The sequence below is a fragment of the Triplophysa dalaica genome, chromosome 1 (genome assembly GCF_015846415.1).
Source record: "Triplophysa dalaica isolate WHDGS20190420 chromosome 1, ASM1584641v1, whole genome shotgun sequence".
Taxonomy (NCBI): Eukaryota; Metazoa; Chordata; class Actinopteri; order Cypriniformes; family Nemacheilidae; genus Triplophysa; species Triplophysa dalaica.
This window is the reverse complement of record NC_079542.1, coordinates 21,006,335-21,024,157: the sequence shown is the minus strand read 5'-3', so window position 1 is coordinate 21,024,157 and position 17,823 is coordinate 21,006,335. Positions and strand designations below refer to the sequence as shown.

Below are 17,823 nucleotides of genomic sequence, written 5' to 3'. Positions count from 1 at the left end.
ATTTCAAATAATAAAGGTGTGCACGGATAAATAATTTATACTAATCACTGCAACACTGTGTAAAACACTCCAGTTTGATTGCATGGTGACTTTAAACACACCACTCACAAAACAAAATGAAAAGAACGCATTGTGAACTTTAGCATACACACATGCCCTCACCACATGTGCAGCCACATTTCATGAGTCTATACATCTTTTCTACTATTTCACTGCACAGTTTTGTGTTGGTTATAATTACAGTGAGGATAGAATTAGGCTTTTTACTCCTATTTATGCACTTGGCAACGCGCACACCAGGCTTAAGCAGGGTGTTAGGATTTCACACTGTTTATTGATCCTAATGATGCCTGTTCAGTGTTCATCCATTCAATTATAGTTGTATTATCAACTTAGTATTATATTCACTTGTTGGATCAGGTTATGTGAAGTAGAGCCTTTTAGAAACAGACTTTCCCCTCACAGCCCCATACTAACATTAGCAGTTTTATACCCCCCTCTCTTGGCTAAATTGTATTACAGCAAGCAAGCAGAAAGCGCAAAAGATGAATGAGGAAAAGGACACGCAGCGTGATTATCTACACATATCTTCAGTGATCAAATAAAATGGCTTATGAAGCCTATAGGAATTATATCGCTTCGTTTGAAATCTATCTAAGAGACTCATGCATTTTCTAGGAATAGCGCGGTGAGGCATTTGAGGCAATGACATCAACATTATTCTTCCTCTTTCAGAGAGTTTGAAATGAAGACGTCAGGAGAACAAGCGGCGATCACATCAAACTCTTCATTTAACGTGTAACTCAATGTTATCTTTCTTGGCGCAGTTTGTATCTGTTTTACGGTTTGAAAGAGACACACTTTGAAGACTAATTTAGTTTTTTTGTTTAAACAAATCGCGATGGCTTTACAGTTTTGCGATGCCTTTTGGGTAAGTCTTTGTTTAATCATCTTACACTAAGGTTATAAATCGGTCGTTCTTCAATAGCCAACTCGACACTCATTATGTGTTTTATGAACCTGAAATATTCCGCATGTTTAAGTAACAATATTTTATTTTGTATAATTAAGGGACAGCTCCACTCTAAACTTGCTTTAGGTTTTAGCTGTTTCATTCAATTTTCACATGTTTACAAAGATGCTTCCTCAATACATAGAAAGTCTCTGAATATATACCCGTCTGATTGATAGTTATTACAGGTTAGCACAGTGGGGTGTCTCTGTACAGTATATCACATAGTGTTTATATTCCAGGGCGCTGACTTTACTGACCAATCAGGCTATGAGGCCATTGCACAGAGGTTACAGGATGGCAGACACATGTGCAAAGATGTGGAAGAACTGTTGAAAATGAGGTATGAACCAATCTTCTCTCTATCTGTTTGTCTGTGAATGTCTCTGTGTGATTTCCTCTGTCACTCACACAGAGCAATGGCTGAGGAGAAATACGGAAGAGAGCTTGTGGCAATTGCTCGGAAAGCAGAAGGCCAGACCGAGATTGGGTAAGTTAGTTTTATAAACCTATAGTGAACCTGTAAACAAGTGCAAATGTACTGTATAGCAGGTGCACTCCTCTGAAATGAAATGAGATTTGAATTCAATCAATGACTGACAAAGTATTAATAAAACTACTAAAACTAATCATGTCACTAATGATGTACATATTAACCATTCTCAATACTGTACATATTAAGCATAATCTATATACTCCATAATGCATTCTGTACAGATTCCCTAAAATACGCTAAATGTTTATATCCTGCAACTTTTACTTTTTGTTTTTATTATGCGTTCTATGTTTACGCCCAGAACATTGAAGGCGTCATTTGACAAGATGAAAGCTGGTATGTGAAATTATATATAATTCTCTTTGCAACCCACCTTGAATTACAAAATAATTGTTGTAATGTCCTGAATTTAAGTTGCATTGTTTTCTAGAAATTGAGAAGACAGGAAATCTACACATCCAGCTGTCTGAAGGGATAAGGGAGGATGTCCAGAAAATCGAGGCATTTCGAGAACATCAGAGGGAACAGACAAGAAAGGTGAAAAATATATAAAAAATTAAACCAATTGATGAATGGTTATTAATATGGTTAGTGAGCAGGAGGAAGGAAGCAGTCACTTTTTTAAGTGGTTTTATTCTTTAGCATATGTGGCTATTTTTGTAAGCAGAGGGTGTTATCTTGATCTTGAATGAAATAAATAATCATAGTAAAACATGTTAACTATCTTCCTGCCCCAATTAGCTTGAAGAGATTATTGAAAAGCTTCAGAAGCCAAAAATGGTGTTGCACAAGAAGACAATGGAGGTAAGATCTAAAATCCTTTACTTCCGTTTAACCCATAGATGTAAGTACTTATTCAGGGCCCTAATGACGTATAATTCTCATAACTCTTTTACCCAAATCGAAGTACCAGACAAAAAAAGGAAGATAGGCAGAAACTGAAAGCAGAAATAGAAGCCCCTATCCAAGGTTGTATTTGCAGAATTGAGATAATTACAGTGCACTAAAAGTAGGTGCAGTGCTTTATATTATTAGAATCTGCAGATTATTTTGACTATTTTGAAAAACATTGAAAGAATGTATAGATAGAAAAGACAGTTAAGGTTGCAAAAACCAAATGTTTGTTTGTAGATGTGTAGATATATTAAGACCTGAACTTCCTGTGGTTTACAACACAGAAATACCACATGTCTAATGAACACTGCTGTCACTTTTTCTTCACTCATGTCACAGTATCACTTAGTTTAAAATCATTCTCTCTATGTCTTTCAGTCAAAAAGGTTGTATGAACAAAGATGTAAGGAAGCTGATGAAGCGGAGCAAGCATCGGGGAAGAAGACAAATGTGACCTCCTCCACCCACCGGCAATCAGAAAAGGTGTGAGGTTTCTGAACTAATAGTGATTTTCCACCAGTAGCCCTACATGCAACTGGTCACCATCCAGCCAGTTGATAGGAAAACAACTTAACAAACCATTACAAAATACTAAACCATAATTTTAAATTTCTGTTTTCTCAATGTGCATTAAATTAATACTTTTAAATAATAATCTCTAAGCCATCCATGACTGATCTGCAACTTTGAATAAAAAAACGTTAAAGAGTTACTATTACAATATCCTTATAATTATATGTCATTTAGTGTGTAATGTTGCTGTGTGTAAATAGAAATCAGTCTGCAAAGTTATAGAGCCGAAAGTAAACGAGTAATAAAGTTTTTGGCTTTAAGGAGTCGACTCTGAATCACTCGAACGATTTCAATTCTTGGTCGTACTTGCATTTGCGTCACTTTGTAATGCCCGCCTACGTTCCACTTGCGACACTGCACGCGGTAGACCAATCACAGCAGACTAAACCATATGACCAATCAGATCAGAGTAGGCTGACAGAAAGGAGGGGATTAGACACACAAATCGCCGAACGAATGATTTGAGTCAGTCAAGAAGTGAGGAAATAGCAACTGCATATTATTTAAACATGAAAGTGTTTTTTCACCGTGTATGTGCATAAATTTTTGTTGGACACTCCATAAACCAAATCAGGACCTCAAAAAACACAAAATATTTACCCTTCAACAGTTATTTAAACGGATAGCCATTTTAATTTTAAAGCCTTGTGAAATATCACAGTTTTTCGTCACAGTAATGCCAAAATGGATTAAAGAAAATCAAGCTTGATTCAAAATGACTAAGACAACTTCCCTTTTTTATGTGACTTTTAGCATTATTCAATTATTTGAAGGTTTCATTTCAAAGAAATAGTAACCATCATGGGTCATGACTATTATGAATTTCTATAATTACTATTACTATTATAGTTTTGGGGTTTTGCCAAATAACAACCTACGATGTGTCATTTTTAAACGCCTTGGGAGGGAGAATGTGTTGCAACCACAATGTTTAGATTTCAGATACAATATTCAATTGACTTCAAAAGTTGTATTACTTGTATGTTGTAGGTGCTGAACAGGGCCCGTTTATGCAGACAAGCAGCCAACTTTGCAGGTTTGTGCTTAAAACACCTCTGTTGTTATTATCATGTCAGCAGCTGCATAACAGATCCAAAGTAATGAAATTCTGCTCTGGGAAGAGATACAAGTTAGAGGGCTATATAAAGTGTCATCGCTGTATACTGTAGATGTTTTTTTAGTTGGATTATAACAACACAGACTACTAATCACACTTATTTCAGAAAAGCAGTATATGTGGAATGTTGAACAGCTAGAAAAAACTCGGCAGGACTGGGAGAGCACATACAGAAGTGTGTGTGAGGTACAATGCACACATCATAAAACAAACATGCATTTAGAACAAACACCACATCTATAATTAGAACAAATAGAGTACTTCTTTTAGGTTCTGATGAAAAGAGAGAGAGAGACAACATATCATAGACATGTGTTAAAGCCATATATACTGATGTAGTATTTGTTTTAGTTAAGTATGCTTAAAGCGATTTTACAAATATAAGGTATAATTTGTATTTCTGCATCTTGTTGCAGGTGTTTCAGCAGCAGGAGTGTGAACGCATTAATATCTTGCGCTGTGTGTTATGGAATCACTGCAATTTGCTGTCTGCGCAGTGCGTGAGGGGCGATGAGGTAAATTCTTTTCTCTATAATTTAAGTTTAGTTAAATTATTTACAGGTGTTTTTTTACTTTTTAACGCCCTCAGCCTCCTTAAGTACACAGTTGTTTTTCGTTGGTAGTGCTATGAGGAAGTAAGGAAGGTTTTAGAGCAGTGCGACTTCATTGCTGACAACAACTGTTTCATTGAGATGAAAAAGACACACTGTCATCCACCAGGTACACTTAATTATCATTATGAATCACTTTAGCAGCCAGTAACTGAAATGTTTAAAGGATGGTCAGGTGAAAATATAAATAAAACATTCTTTGAAAGTACCAGTACTTTAAAATTATTACATTTATAACCTCTCCTACGTGTTTCTTCAGCTCCCTTAGAGTTTCAATGCTACAGTGATGTGGATTCTAATGAAGGTCTCAGGAGGGTAGAAATGAAAAGGTAAACATCTGAACCACCTAAACACACAGTATTAATAATGATTGTTACTTTATATGTAGAACATGGTTGAACAACTGTTGTTAATGGCATATTTTAATCCTCAGAAGATTATCTATCAGGCTGCCAAGGGTGATGCCCTCTTGTGGTCAGTATTACTGCTGTAAATCTATAGTACACTCTTAAAAATAAAGGAGCTTTAAAGGTTCTTCACAGCGATTAAGAGTGTACCTGTAATGTTTTTACAACACAGATTAGCATTCAGAATTATCAGCAAACTCTTTAACTTTATGAAATACTCATTGATAACTTTCCATCACAGGATCTCCAGAAGCAGACAGGAATTTAGGAGCAACATTTACACCTGCTGAAGAAAGAGGAGATGTGGCTGAAAAGTACTTGGTGTTGTATGATTTTAAAGCTAAGGTACGTCATTTTGTGACATTTGCATTGAGGCTCTCTTTTTTAGGTAGTTTTTGAGCCCCACCAAAGCGTGTATTGTCTGTGACTTTGTGTATGTAGAATCACTGATACTTTGTGTTTTAAAACATGGGCTTGATTGGTTTAAAACTTATTTTGGTTTAATCTCGAATTTGCGTAGCATTTTGTACTTTGCATAACCACATAACCACATAACTTAAATTTTGAAGTTAATTTGTCAAAATTATTTTGTGAAACAATTTCAACATTATAATGACTTGTAAGAGGGTGAGGGTATGTTCTAAGTATAATTTATGAGAAGCTGTTTAGGCCTTAATTATTGAAATGACTCTTACAAACACTATTGAAATAAAAGAATCAATCGAACTTAGTGAAATTCATAAATATGTATTACGGAAATACCTCTTACAAAAGCACTAGTGAAACAAACACATCGATCTGCAACAGTAAAATTCATTTATATGTATTAAAAGATATTTAATACATAATCTGTGTATCGAGAAATCAGAACCAGCGACAAGTTTCATGTGCTGCCAGATATTACTGTTCTCTGCGAGCCGTGACTCATAGCCATTGACAGCCATTGAACTCTGAAAACTACGGTGCACATTTTTAAACAGTTGCGCCTTTATATTTCGACCTCAGATAGTAAGTTTAGACAACCACATGGTGCTCTAATGAACTCTTAAATCTACCTTTTATGACACAACAACAGATGTATTACAAATGTTTGCCTGGGCTCAAATCAAACTAAGTGGAAGTGTGGGTGCAGCTTCCTTTTCCAGTGAAATTAGCTCTCTTCATCTACACTGAAATCTTTCATCAACTATACCTGAAATACAGTATGTTGCCTCAGTCGTGCACTAGTTTATTGGAGTCTTTTTAGCATGCAAGTGAACGATTTTCATTGGTGTTTGTAAAATACATATTGGTAATACATGTGAATGATTTTTGCTAGTGTTTGTAAACTGTATTTCATTCATAATTATGAATGAATTTCACTAAGGTAGGTCGATGTTTTTATTTCACTAGCAGTTATAAGAAGTATTCAAGTAATACACATGGTTAGATTTCACTAGTGTTTGTAAGAGTCATTTCAATAATTAAGGCCTAAACGACTCCCCCTAATAATTATGTATTTTACTCCCTGTTCTGTTTTCAGGAAGAGGATGAACTGTCTATCAGTAAAGGAGAAATCGTCATGGTAACTGAGCATGGTGAGGATGGGTGGTGGACAGCATGGAAAGATGGCATATCAGGGTTGGTTCCTGGAACATACTTGACCAAAGTCTCACCGAGTTGCAAACATCTCACTTCTCATTCTCGTGGGAAATCCGTCAAGTGGAACTAACCAGATCTGTAAAGAATATAATATAAAAATAAACAGTCACTAGACTTAAAGTAAAGATTATCTGTGATTTGGACTTATACTGACAGGAATGGAGCGCTTTTCCACGATCACGCCGAACCATTCCAAGCACAGTCTGAAACGTTTAAAGTTATGTTTCCATGTGAGCCTGGCACGATTATAAACTCTGCTCGGCTTGGAATTTTCGGCTCAGTTGTCTAATCGTACTAATTAGCACCGAATTGTGCAAAGAAATGCACTAAGAGTCATTACAGCTCAGTCAATTGTGGTACAAGGCAGCGTGACGCGTTTGTGTTTACATTCTAAAAAATTCCGTTATTAGCTTTGCGGTGGAAAATGAAACCATATACGTACCAGCTGGCATGGATCGGCACGGAGTGGTGAAGCGCTCTAAGTTTATTTGGCCTGCACTTGGCATTCTTTTTGATGGAAATGTACCTAACAGTATCAAGTATTCTCATTAGGCTTGAGGCTATTAATTACTTTTTGACATAGTATTACATATTGTCAAATCAGTCTCTCTCACTGTACAATGTAGGACCATTGTTTAGGAGCCACAACCACAGAAACCGCCACTGTTGACATCTTTCGTCAAGTAGCAGGCTTTACCCACAAAGACTGCATTCTGTGATCAAATTTGGAGGTGCTTCACCTATGTATCAGTTTTGAAATGTGTTTACACGTATGCAGCCTGTTTATTGTCAATTTTTTTCTTTTCATTTTTACCCCCTAAAGTATTCTTTTTGTTATTCACTTAAATATATAGGTTGCAACTTCACAATTAAGGTGAAACAGGTTCTGACATGATTAATTTTGATAAAAAATGTTTACATAATAAACACCTGCAATTTTAACATAGGTGTGTAGACTTTTTAGATCCACTGTGTAAGTATTATATACTTTATAGGAGAAGTAATGGAACAGTCAAATATTTGCCTCTGCCCCTCATGTGACTATTTTGCATCATCCTTTGCATTACAATTTGTTTTTCCGATTTGTTTTTGCATTGATACAAAGTAGATGAAATTGCTAATCAATGAATTTTGTTCTTTATTATTTTCATTTTTACATGTGAACAGGGTTTGATGACTCTAAAAAAGTATAAATGCTTATTTTTTTTATTTGAATTCTGATTATATTGTGAGGAAAAACACAATTAATAAATATTGATAACAGTAACAGATACAGACATTAAACTAGTTGAAAATATATAAAGATTAATAAGATCTACAATGTTAAATGAAAAACAAAAATTATAAATCTGTGCAAAAATATTTTTGGTCACACTTCAGTAAAAGGAGCAATTCTTGCTATTAGGAAACCATTAACTACGACTTTTTAACTATTTATTAATAGTTAGTAAGGTAGTTGTTAGGTTTAGGAATTTGGTATGATAAGGGATGCAGAATATGTACCTTACAAGTACTAATAAACAGCCAATATGCCAATAATAGGCACGCTTATAACAACAAGTTAATAGTGAGAACTACCCCCTACAATGAAGTGTTACCATATTTTTATAAAAAATATAACTTCACCTTCTTCACCATCCTAATATAACTTCACCATCCCATTTGTCATTTACATTGCATCAATTTTGTGACATATTCAAGAGGCCTGACCACTAAATCATATAAAAACTCAGTTTAAATGAATGAGTAAATGAATAAAAATGTAAATATTGTATATTTTGTATATTGTTAGTGTAAATATGAATATCTTCATACACATGTTAGTTCATAAATACCGACAACTGTTTTCCCACCCCATATTTTAAGGAAAAATGGAATTCATAAACAGTGTCAGTGTTAGTTATTGCTGCATTATGACATTAACATTTGTGCAGTTACCAAAATCAGACTTGGAACCGCAAATTAAAGGAATAGTTCATCCCAAAATAAAAATGTGTTCTCCTAGATATAAAGGAAGATGATTTGCATTTGTTCGCGAATTGGTCTAGGGACAATTAATTTCCATGATTCAGAGTCTACTCCCTGTTTTCCAAGACAATAACTTTGTTTTTCATTCACCTTCGGATTTACAACTTGGCAGACTGCTTACTTTCAAACACGACAACATTACACTGCATAAAATGTAATTTTCATGATCTCATGTTATGTTCTCTTAAAGTATCTTCAACACACTTAACATGATGTTTAATTAAAGTTCAGGAGTCGAAGGAGCAGATAATCAGTCAGGCTGATCCCCTATCAGCAATCACCACATCTACCCTATCAGATCAAGCGAGCTCTCCCATAAATAGATAAAGCTGTTTTACCTGCATAATCTCTACAAGTATTTAGCATGTCAGAAACCCTGACCCCATTGGTAATGACAGCTGTTCAGTTCGATTCCATACACACTGCATAAATGTGGTGCAGACACATTAGTACGCTATTACCAATAGCTAAAACAGAGACTTTTTGTGCCATAGGTATTTATTAACATTCGCGTTATCTTTCTCATTTTTAAAAGAATAAAAGTTTATAATTGTAAAAAGTCATGTACTTAATGTGTAGCATTCAAAAACAACACTAAAACCATGCATTTAAATTTAAATTTTCTTTTTATTCTGAAACTTTTTTCTAAACTCACTTCACCTGATTTTCCGTTGTTGTTTTTATTTAAAGTGAACATTTGCATATATTACTGACTAACAAAACATGTTGAGAGTGTCTTAAGATGGTCTTGACTGACTTGCCCTTCACAAAAGAGATGAAGATTATCGTGTTTGTTGTTCTCCTGTCAGTTTATTGTAAGCTGATAATAGCTCTAAAAAGAAAGCATTTTTATCTAAATGATGCCAAGTCGTGGAGTGATGCTCAGAGTTATTGCAGAGAGCACTATGATGACCTGTCTAGTGTTGACAGCCTGGATGAAATTGCAGGGTTAATCATGGCATTGGATACTTATCCTTTCAGCTGGATTGGTTTGCGAAAGTTTTCTGCAAACTATTGGCAGTGGAGCGACGGAAGCAGTCAACAATTTTTCAATTGGGGAGCTGGTCAACCAAACGATCCATTTAATGCCTTCTGTTCTCTGATTTTGAATGGCAAGTTGTTTGACAACTACTGTTCTGTTCCTTACCCTTTTTTCTGCTACAAGTGGGAGCCTGAACTGATTGTGATTAGAGAGAAAAAGAGCTGGGAGGATGCATTACAGTACTGCAGGTCCCGTCACACTGATTTGGCCAGTCTGCCGTCATTTTTACATCTCACCCAAGTCAACAAAATCACTGCAATGATTGATTCACCCAGTGTGTGGACAGGTCTTCGGTTCCTGTCAGGCTCATGGTTCTGGGTAAGCGGAGAGGCTTTGGGAGACAAGGTCTTGCTGCCAAGTTGTCCTGCCGATCACTCTTACTGTGGATCTCGAAACCTGAAGACTCAGAGTTGGGAGAACAGAGAGTGTATGGAGAAACTTTACTTTGTCTGCTATTAAAGAAGTGGGTAAGCACCAAAGCATAAAGTTATACTGTTACAGTATGTGTCCTCACTGTATTGGTGGTATGCGATTACATGTTCTGACAGTACACTGACAGACAAAATGTTTAAAAACGTTCCTTTATGAACATTTATGGGTATACAACATGTAAAATATGTATAGGCTGATATAGCCTATGGACATATTGTGTACCCTGAGGACAAATTGTGTACAAGTTAAATATTAGGGGTACAAAACATACTGTAAAAGAACCTTACCATACCAATGACAGAAAAAGGACAGATTTCTGACAGTGTACAATTGAATTCTGCATGTATAATTCCTAATGTAATTTATCCCAAAGTGTGTTTTTCACAGGATTTAAGAAGATCACAGGAGGTTATTTATTCCACCACAAATATTAAAGTGAATACGTTCCTGCTTTCATCAATCAACTCATAAGGGAAACCGGACCAAATGGAAGAAAATTGGCATAAATTATTCTGTTAATCTGAGAAAACAATGTTTTGTATACTGTCTGTAAGAATTTGCATAACACTTGTTAGAATTTTGTCTAAACTAGTGGTGGGCATAGATTATTTTTTTTAATCTAGATTAATCACAAACTGCTTGAGAAAGCTGTTCTACTATGATAATTGGTGATGAAAATTAAATTATGTTCAATAAGATGAACTTGTGTTACTTCCGCATTAGCTAAGGGATGATTTGCGTTTAGGTGGTACTTGAGACTGGAAGAGCTCCTACAGTACATTTACATTTAGTCATTTAGCAGACGCTTTTATCCAAAGTAAAAGTTTTATCCTAAATAAAAGTAATGATTGAATGAAAACGACCTAAAATGTATGTACACAATTATTTGTTTATTTGATTATTAAACTATGCAAAACATATTTTTGTTTTTTGAATATATTTAATCAAGAGAATGACTGCTTGGACATTTTTATTCACTCAATAAAGTATATTTCAGTCATGGAGTTAAGCAAAATTTGCAAATGCAGAATGATCCCCTTTAAATTCTAATGTCGATACCTTCCTATAGGGTAATGTGGGGAAAGATGCCCCCCCTGAAGTACTATGTCCATAAACTGGAAAATGGGGAAACCGGGGTTATCACTAATCTGTGCTGCTATTGCACATTTTGTATACTTTAATTGCGTGTGTGTTCTCATTTAAGAGTCATAGTTGTGCCCAAGTACCATTCTCTAGACAGAGCAAAAAAAGCTGTTGTATACAATTACAATTTACTTTATTGTCATTGTACAAGAGTACAACGAAATTCTGTCTGGTGAGTCTGTTACTAAAACAGCTTACATCGACCAACAATAATTTACAAACAACATTTACAACAAAAATAAAGTTCAGGTTATGTCATTAGCTTGAGGGTGTAAGTGCAAAGGGTGAAATAAAGCACACAACTGATGTTTCTCAATCGGTTTGTCTGTGCTTTAATAGTCTTATACCTCCTAACCAGGTGAGAGGTGTTCAGGGCCCGATTGAGGTCCACTGAGATGTGGTTAGCCAGGAATTATATGTTACCACTAGGGCTGTGCAATTCATCGTAATTGCAAAACAATTTGAGCACATGCGATTTCTAAACCGCAATGCTGCGATTTTATTTACTAATTAATTTATATTTTAAGTCAGAGTTCTGCAACGTTCTCGTGCGCATGTTTAAGAGGTTAACAAATCAGAGTTCACTCAGCACACTGCGCAGATTACCAGAAAGCAGGAGAACAGAAGTGGGAGGACAGAATAGGTGAACGGGAGGAAAGTATTGTAACAACCAGGCAAATGGAAGTCAGAGACCAAACACCACAGGGACAAGTATGAAAGCTTTATTTCATTAAAACCATAAATTCACTCCTATACGGCACATTACCCACCCCTTTAGGCCAGGCTTGCTTCAATCTCCCAGCCATTCCGGAAGACAGGAGACACAGAGGCAGAAGTCCAGGTAACAGTGGCACCAGCACAGTGAATGCAGCCTGTAGTCCCGATGCATAAACTGAGTGTCATCCGGTGATCCACAGGACCACACCGTTGTCAGATCTCGCTAAGAATCAGGAGCTCTCCTAACCAACAAAGGAGGCCCTCACTAACTAGCTGTATATTAACGCCCTCACTAACTAGCTCTATATTAACGCCCTCACTAACTAGCTCTATATTAACTCCCTCACTAACTAGCTAGCTACCTGTCCTCACCGCCGGAGACACTATCATCTCGAGCGGCCGACCCCCAAAAGTAGCATCCAACAGCCTTTTTATCAGCCTTTTAAACCGCATCACCTGTGCACTTCAATTACTTTAGTCGCCACCCCCTCATTAACTCCAGGACACCTCCACCCTACTCCCTTACATCACATTATCCATCGTTCATGCATTTGCAAGCGTCACACCATTATGAGAAAGGATCAAAACAGCACATAGAAATTATCGATGCGATCACCTATCACATATTCAAAGACATGATGCCTCCGTACATCGTCACTAAAGACGGCTTCTGAAGACTTATACAAACACTCAACAAAAGATACCAGCTGCCCTCTAACACTCATTTCATACGAGTTGCTAACCCCGAAGGCGGGCGTTGAAAACTGGTTTAAGCAGGTGAAATACGCCATGACCACAGATATGTGGTCCAGCAGAACGATGGAGCCGTATATGAGTTTAATGGTCCATTATATTAATGACAACTTTGAAATAAAAAGTCGATGCTTGCAAACAGCATACTTTCCAGAAGATCACACTGGAGAAAATATGTCTCAAGGTTTAAAAGAAGCTTTAGCATTATACGGACTTTCTGAAGAGCAAAACGTGTCTTTCACAACAGAAAATGGATCTATATTCAAGGCCGTCACTTTAAACATCTGGACACGATTGCAGTTCTTCGGACCCAGACTACATTTGGCAATTGGTAAGTTAGACTTTCTATTATATATTTTTATTATTCTTTTCATATTAGGACTTTTTATAGGGGATCATTTTTATTAAGAAACAAGTTGTGCAAAGCTGTTTTGTACTTATTGTACTACTGTAGTATTTTTACTATGTTAGTTCATGGTGCATTAACTAATGTTAACAGTGACAACGTCTGATTTTAATAATGTATTAGTAAATGATAAAATTAACATGCAATGAACTAGCATAAATAAATCCTGTATGAGTAGTGTTCATTGTTAGTTCATTTTAGCTAATGCATTAATTAATTGTTAACAAATAGCACCTTATTGTAAAATGTTACCCAGTACTAAAAATAGATTGTGGGATATTTTTCCCACAGTTTGAGAAAAAGGAAGATGTTAGCCGAAGCCCAGGAAGAAGACTTTACATTTTGATGTCAATAACACTATTGCACATGCATATATTTCACAAAGTATTTAGTTTAAGAACATCAAAAGTAACTGTAATTAAATTACAGAAAACAAATCCCTTACTTTACTTTTTCAAGGGGAAAGTAATTAAAATACAGTAACTAATTACTTAGTAACTAGTTACACCCAACACTGCCCAACATGCCCTCATAACATCGTGCCCAACAAGATGTGGCTCAATGCAACAAATGATAGACAGGGTTTTGGAGCAGCAGAGGGCATTGTCTCAGGTCCTTTCAGCTGACCGTAAAACAAGACACCTAGTACCACAATGGCAAGATACAGCTGTTCTAGAATCTGTAAGCAAGGCTTTTGGTCCACTTCAGGAGTTCACAGATGCCCTTTCCAGGCAAAAATGCACGGAAGTCCTCTGGAAGATTCTTCAAAATGACATCAGCCATGCCAGCAGCTCTGCAACTTGAGGAAGGCATAGCCAGGGGTGCCGCCAGAATTTCTGGGCCCTATGGAAACCAAAATTTCTGGGCCCCCTACATTTTTTACAGAGAAAATTTAACCCAATAAACATGCCCTGTATACTTATGAAAAAGATAATTAGCAAATTGCATAGTTAAAATGTTTAGGATGAGAACAAAGCCTACAAAAACAAGAAAAAATATAGAAATATGTACTTGTTTACATAAAAGGGAGAACATTTATTATCTCAATTGCATTTGCAAGCACAACAGAACATTATGTACACATATTGACATATACTTTACATGAACAAGCTTTAGCTGGGTCAAACTGCTCAATCAGGAAACACCAGCTACAGTAGAGACACGTTTTATTCAATTTTATATTCTTTTTTTTCTGGGGCATTTTATTCATATTAAGAACGTCAAGTTTGACAGCATCTATCGTAGCAGCAGCACTGTCACTTCACAGAACACACGACACGGCAAACTAATTTTGTCGTTTTAGAAGCGTGTAGATTACTTTTTGTTTTGGAAAGTTATCATCATGTGGCGAATACAGTAGATAAGACGTGTTTAGAGGCTAAAATCTTCGCGAAGTTTCGCGCTCAGGCTCACCTTGATCGGCTGATTAAGACGGGGACGTGGGGGAAGGAGGACGTGGGTGTGCAGCAGCCGCTGATTCTGTGTTCATAATTCAGTAAATATTTTACTAAGCTAGCTAGATATAAGCAGGTCATGTAGCAACAAAAATAAGTTTTGGAATACAGGAATAGGGCAAACTACCTTTCTTTTTGAAAAACTGTGTGACATACTGTCGACTTTGGCGTTCTCTGTCTTCTCTTTCCTTCCTTTCTTTCCGTATTTGATGCCCTGACTTTTGATGTGACATGCCTGCGTGTGTCACTGTCTGCACTGCATCATAACAAGTCTAATAAGCAAGAGACGTCACACTAGCGATCGTAGCTCGGACAGCGCAGGTGGAATGAACCATTGTGAGAGGGAGCAGGGAGGGGTGTGACTGAAAGAGTAATTACATTATTTGTTTTTTAAATATTAAATCTATGGTCAAAACGGACAAAATACACATTTAGTGCACGAGGGCCCCTAGCACATTTAATGTATGTATTAAAAAGAGAAAAGAAATAGGAAAATAAAAAGGGGGTCTGCTCTTCTGGGCCCTGAATCAGGCTGGGCCCTTAGAATCGTCCTAACCTTCCACCCCTTTACGGCGCCCATGGGCATAGCCTATGAGCTAAACAGCTACCTGCTTAAAACCAGAAATTTCGACTTCGTAAGTCATAATAATGACTTAGTATCTCATTATTATGAGATACTAAGTCATTATTATGAGATACTAAGTCATTATTATGAGATACTAAGTCATTATTATGACTTACTAATTCAAAAAAAAATTCCCAACCCTGGCGGAAACGGGCTTCCATAGCTAAGAATATATAGAGTATAGAAACAAAATAATTTAAAGGAGGCATGAATTAAAATCACAATTTTAACCCGAGATTTTGTTATAGAAGAGGGAATCGTATTCACACGAACATCATGTAAGTGTTAGAACTGAAAACACCCTGTTACTGAGATTACAGCTTTTATTGACACCCGACCCGGTGAACGCCAGGTTCTGGAATGCACCTATCTATCTATGACGACATTGATAGGTTGAACACCGCCTCCACAGAAAAATATCAACAATTGCTTCTCCGCCCACTGGTTCGCGCATGGCAGAACTGGAGTACCACAAGTGGCGTGGAACCAGATAGAGCGAGCAAGCAATAAACATGCCATTAAAGATAACTAAATATTGCGCCATTCCTGGGTGTGGAAGAATACAGTCGCTGCATAACCTTGCTTCGGATTCCGATATTAATAATAAAAACATGGAGCATTTGTTCGTTTCATTTCTGCACAGGTCGACACTGAATTTGTGGAAAGTTTAAAATTAAAAAGCAGTGCTGTGCCTTCAATGTTGGATCCGATGTTATTATCTTATACGAGTAAAACATTATTTTACTATGCGTCACTATTGCTTTGTTAGAGATTGCTTGATGTGCTAATACCTCGGGACCTCTAGTCATTTGTATTAATTGCAGAGGATGTGGTCTTAAGCTTGTGTGAATCTGCATCTCTGTGATTTGGCGGGCTATTATATAATTTGTCAAGGTTTGCAAATAATGGAGGCTGTTTTGAATTGTTTTGGTGAAGGCCGGGGGATAGCCAACCCCCCTGGGGTTAATGGACTGGGACCATTCTGGTGGTGGTGGGGAGGATGGGGGTGAATATCGGCTGCTTTAACTGCGAACGCAAACAAAGGGTAATCGGCGATCTTATATACTCCAAGTGTTAGGTGATGATTGGTTATTGGTCTATATGTAGTAAGTGACGTGAGATTGAGTCTTCCCTGCAGAACTTGCGCTGAAGCTTACATGTCATGACACATTAAATAAATTAGTGTAAAATGATTAAAATATAATAAATAACAATGATGATTATCAACTCATCAGACTCTGGTCCCAAAATAAGTAGTGCTTTAAATAAAAATCTACAACACTTTGAAATTATATCATGCAGAATCTAACCAGTCTGAGGCTACTTAGGCCCTCAGCTTTATACTTTTCAAACGAACAAGTTGTAATTCTGGTGTAAGGAAAGGTAGAATGCTTCAGTTGAATTGTACACTGTCTGAGAGGATCATACATTCCCTTAATGCCATGCAGTACTACTCAGGCATCTATGTGATGATAAGCAGCTTGTAAGCAGGGTCATGACGGCAAAGGACCACACATGCATACAGCAGCCCAACTATCTGTGCAAGGAACAGAAAATGACACATTTACATTACAGTAACAATAAAATAACAATTATTTAATGAATGAAAGATCATGGCCCTAACTACAATGAAACTGAAAATAATTGAAAGGCCTAACACACATTTAAAGGCCTAACTGCACTCCTTTATACATATTGCTCAAAGTAACACAAAGTATCACTTCAATAATTCTAAAATCAGACAATAGACTACTGGTAAATCACCGACCACTGGCCACTTCTTAGGAGTGCCTGACAGTGAGTCCAAAGGCAAATCAGTTCTTACCTGAATGGCAGCAAATGTTATTGCAGCCAGTATGACGTACATATGATCATAATGTCAGCATTCTGCCTGTTATTTCCTGTTTTGGCCACTAGGGGCCCTCATTGTGCTTTTGCTTGATCCCTAGTTTTCCCTTTGATTTCGAGTTATTGTTTGCACATGTGCCTCGTATTCCCTAAGTGTATTTAAACCCTTAGGTTTCCTTAGATCTTTGCTCTAAGTTTGAATGTTTGTACCCATTCACTGTGAAGCTGCCGGTGGACTTTCCAGAAAGTCATATTGAGGAAGACTAAAACCGTCTTCGATGAAATAACACCACATTGTCCCATTATCTCGCAGAGGCTTGATATTTTAATACAGGGATATATAAATATATAATTGTTGTGTTCCATAATATTGCATTCTGAATGTTGCCACTAGAGGGCAGTAACATACATATAGAGTAATGAAGAAGGTTCTGAAGTGAGTAGATGTATCCCTGATAAGAGAATGGTTACGCCGTCTGATTAAAGAGATCATTGTGAATATTCTGTCTGGGCTTACTTTCTTATCACAACATAACAAATTGGCGACGAGGATACCCTGTGTTGCAGTTTTCCCCGTGTTGCAGTTTTTCAGTCTTCTGTAAGACTGGTGACTTACACACAAAC

At 36.8% G+C, this 17,823-nt stretch overlaps 1 protein-coding gene across 3 annotated transcripts; it reads left to right on the top strand.

The window, feature by feature from the left end:
* The first annotated feature begins 537 nt into the window (after positions 1 to 537).
* Positions 538 to 8,022, top strand: pstpip1b (proline-serine-threonine phosphatase interacting protein 1b). 3 transcript variants are annotated; one of them, XM_056748802.1, is made up of 16 exons: positions 538 to 570; positions 738 to 931; positions 1,255 to 1,355; positions 1,428 to 1,502; positions 1,810 to 1,844; positions 1,939 to 2,045; positions 2,250 to 2,312; positions 2,781 to 2,885; positions 3,966 to 4,011; positions 4,199 to 4,278; positions 4,509 to 4,607; positions 4,716 to 4,812; positions 4,963 to 5,032; positions 5,137 to 5,177; positions 5,352 to 5,455; positions 6,633 to 8,022. In XM_056748802.1, exons 2-16 carry the CDS (start codon positions 902 to 904, stop codon positions 6,819 to 6,821), a joined length of 1,242 nt encoding a protein of 413 aa, XP_056604780.1. In that variant the 5' UTR covers positions 538 to 570; positions 738 to 901; the 3' UTR covers positions 6,822 to 8,022. The 3 variants fall into 3 exon arrangements, with proteins under 3 accessions (XP_056604780.1, XP_056604797.1, XP_056604788.1); XM_056748819.1 differs by having other exon boundaries at positions 563 to 798; positions 914 to 931; XM_056748810.1 differs by having other exon boundaries at positions 563 to 931; positions 5,140 to 5,177.
* Positions 8,023 to 17,823: the final 9,801 nt, after the last annotated feature.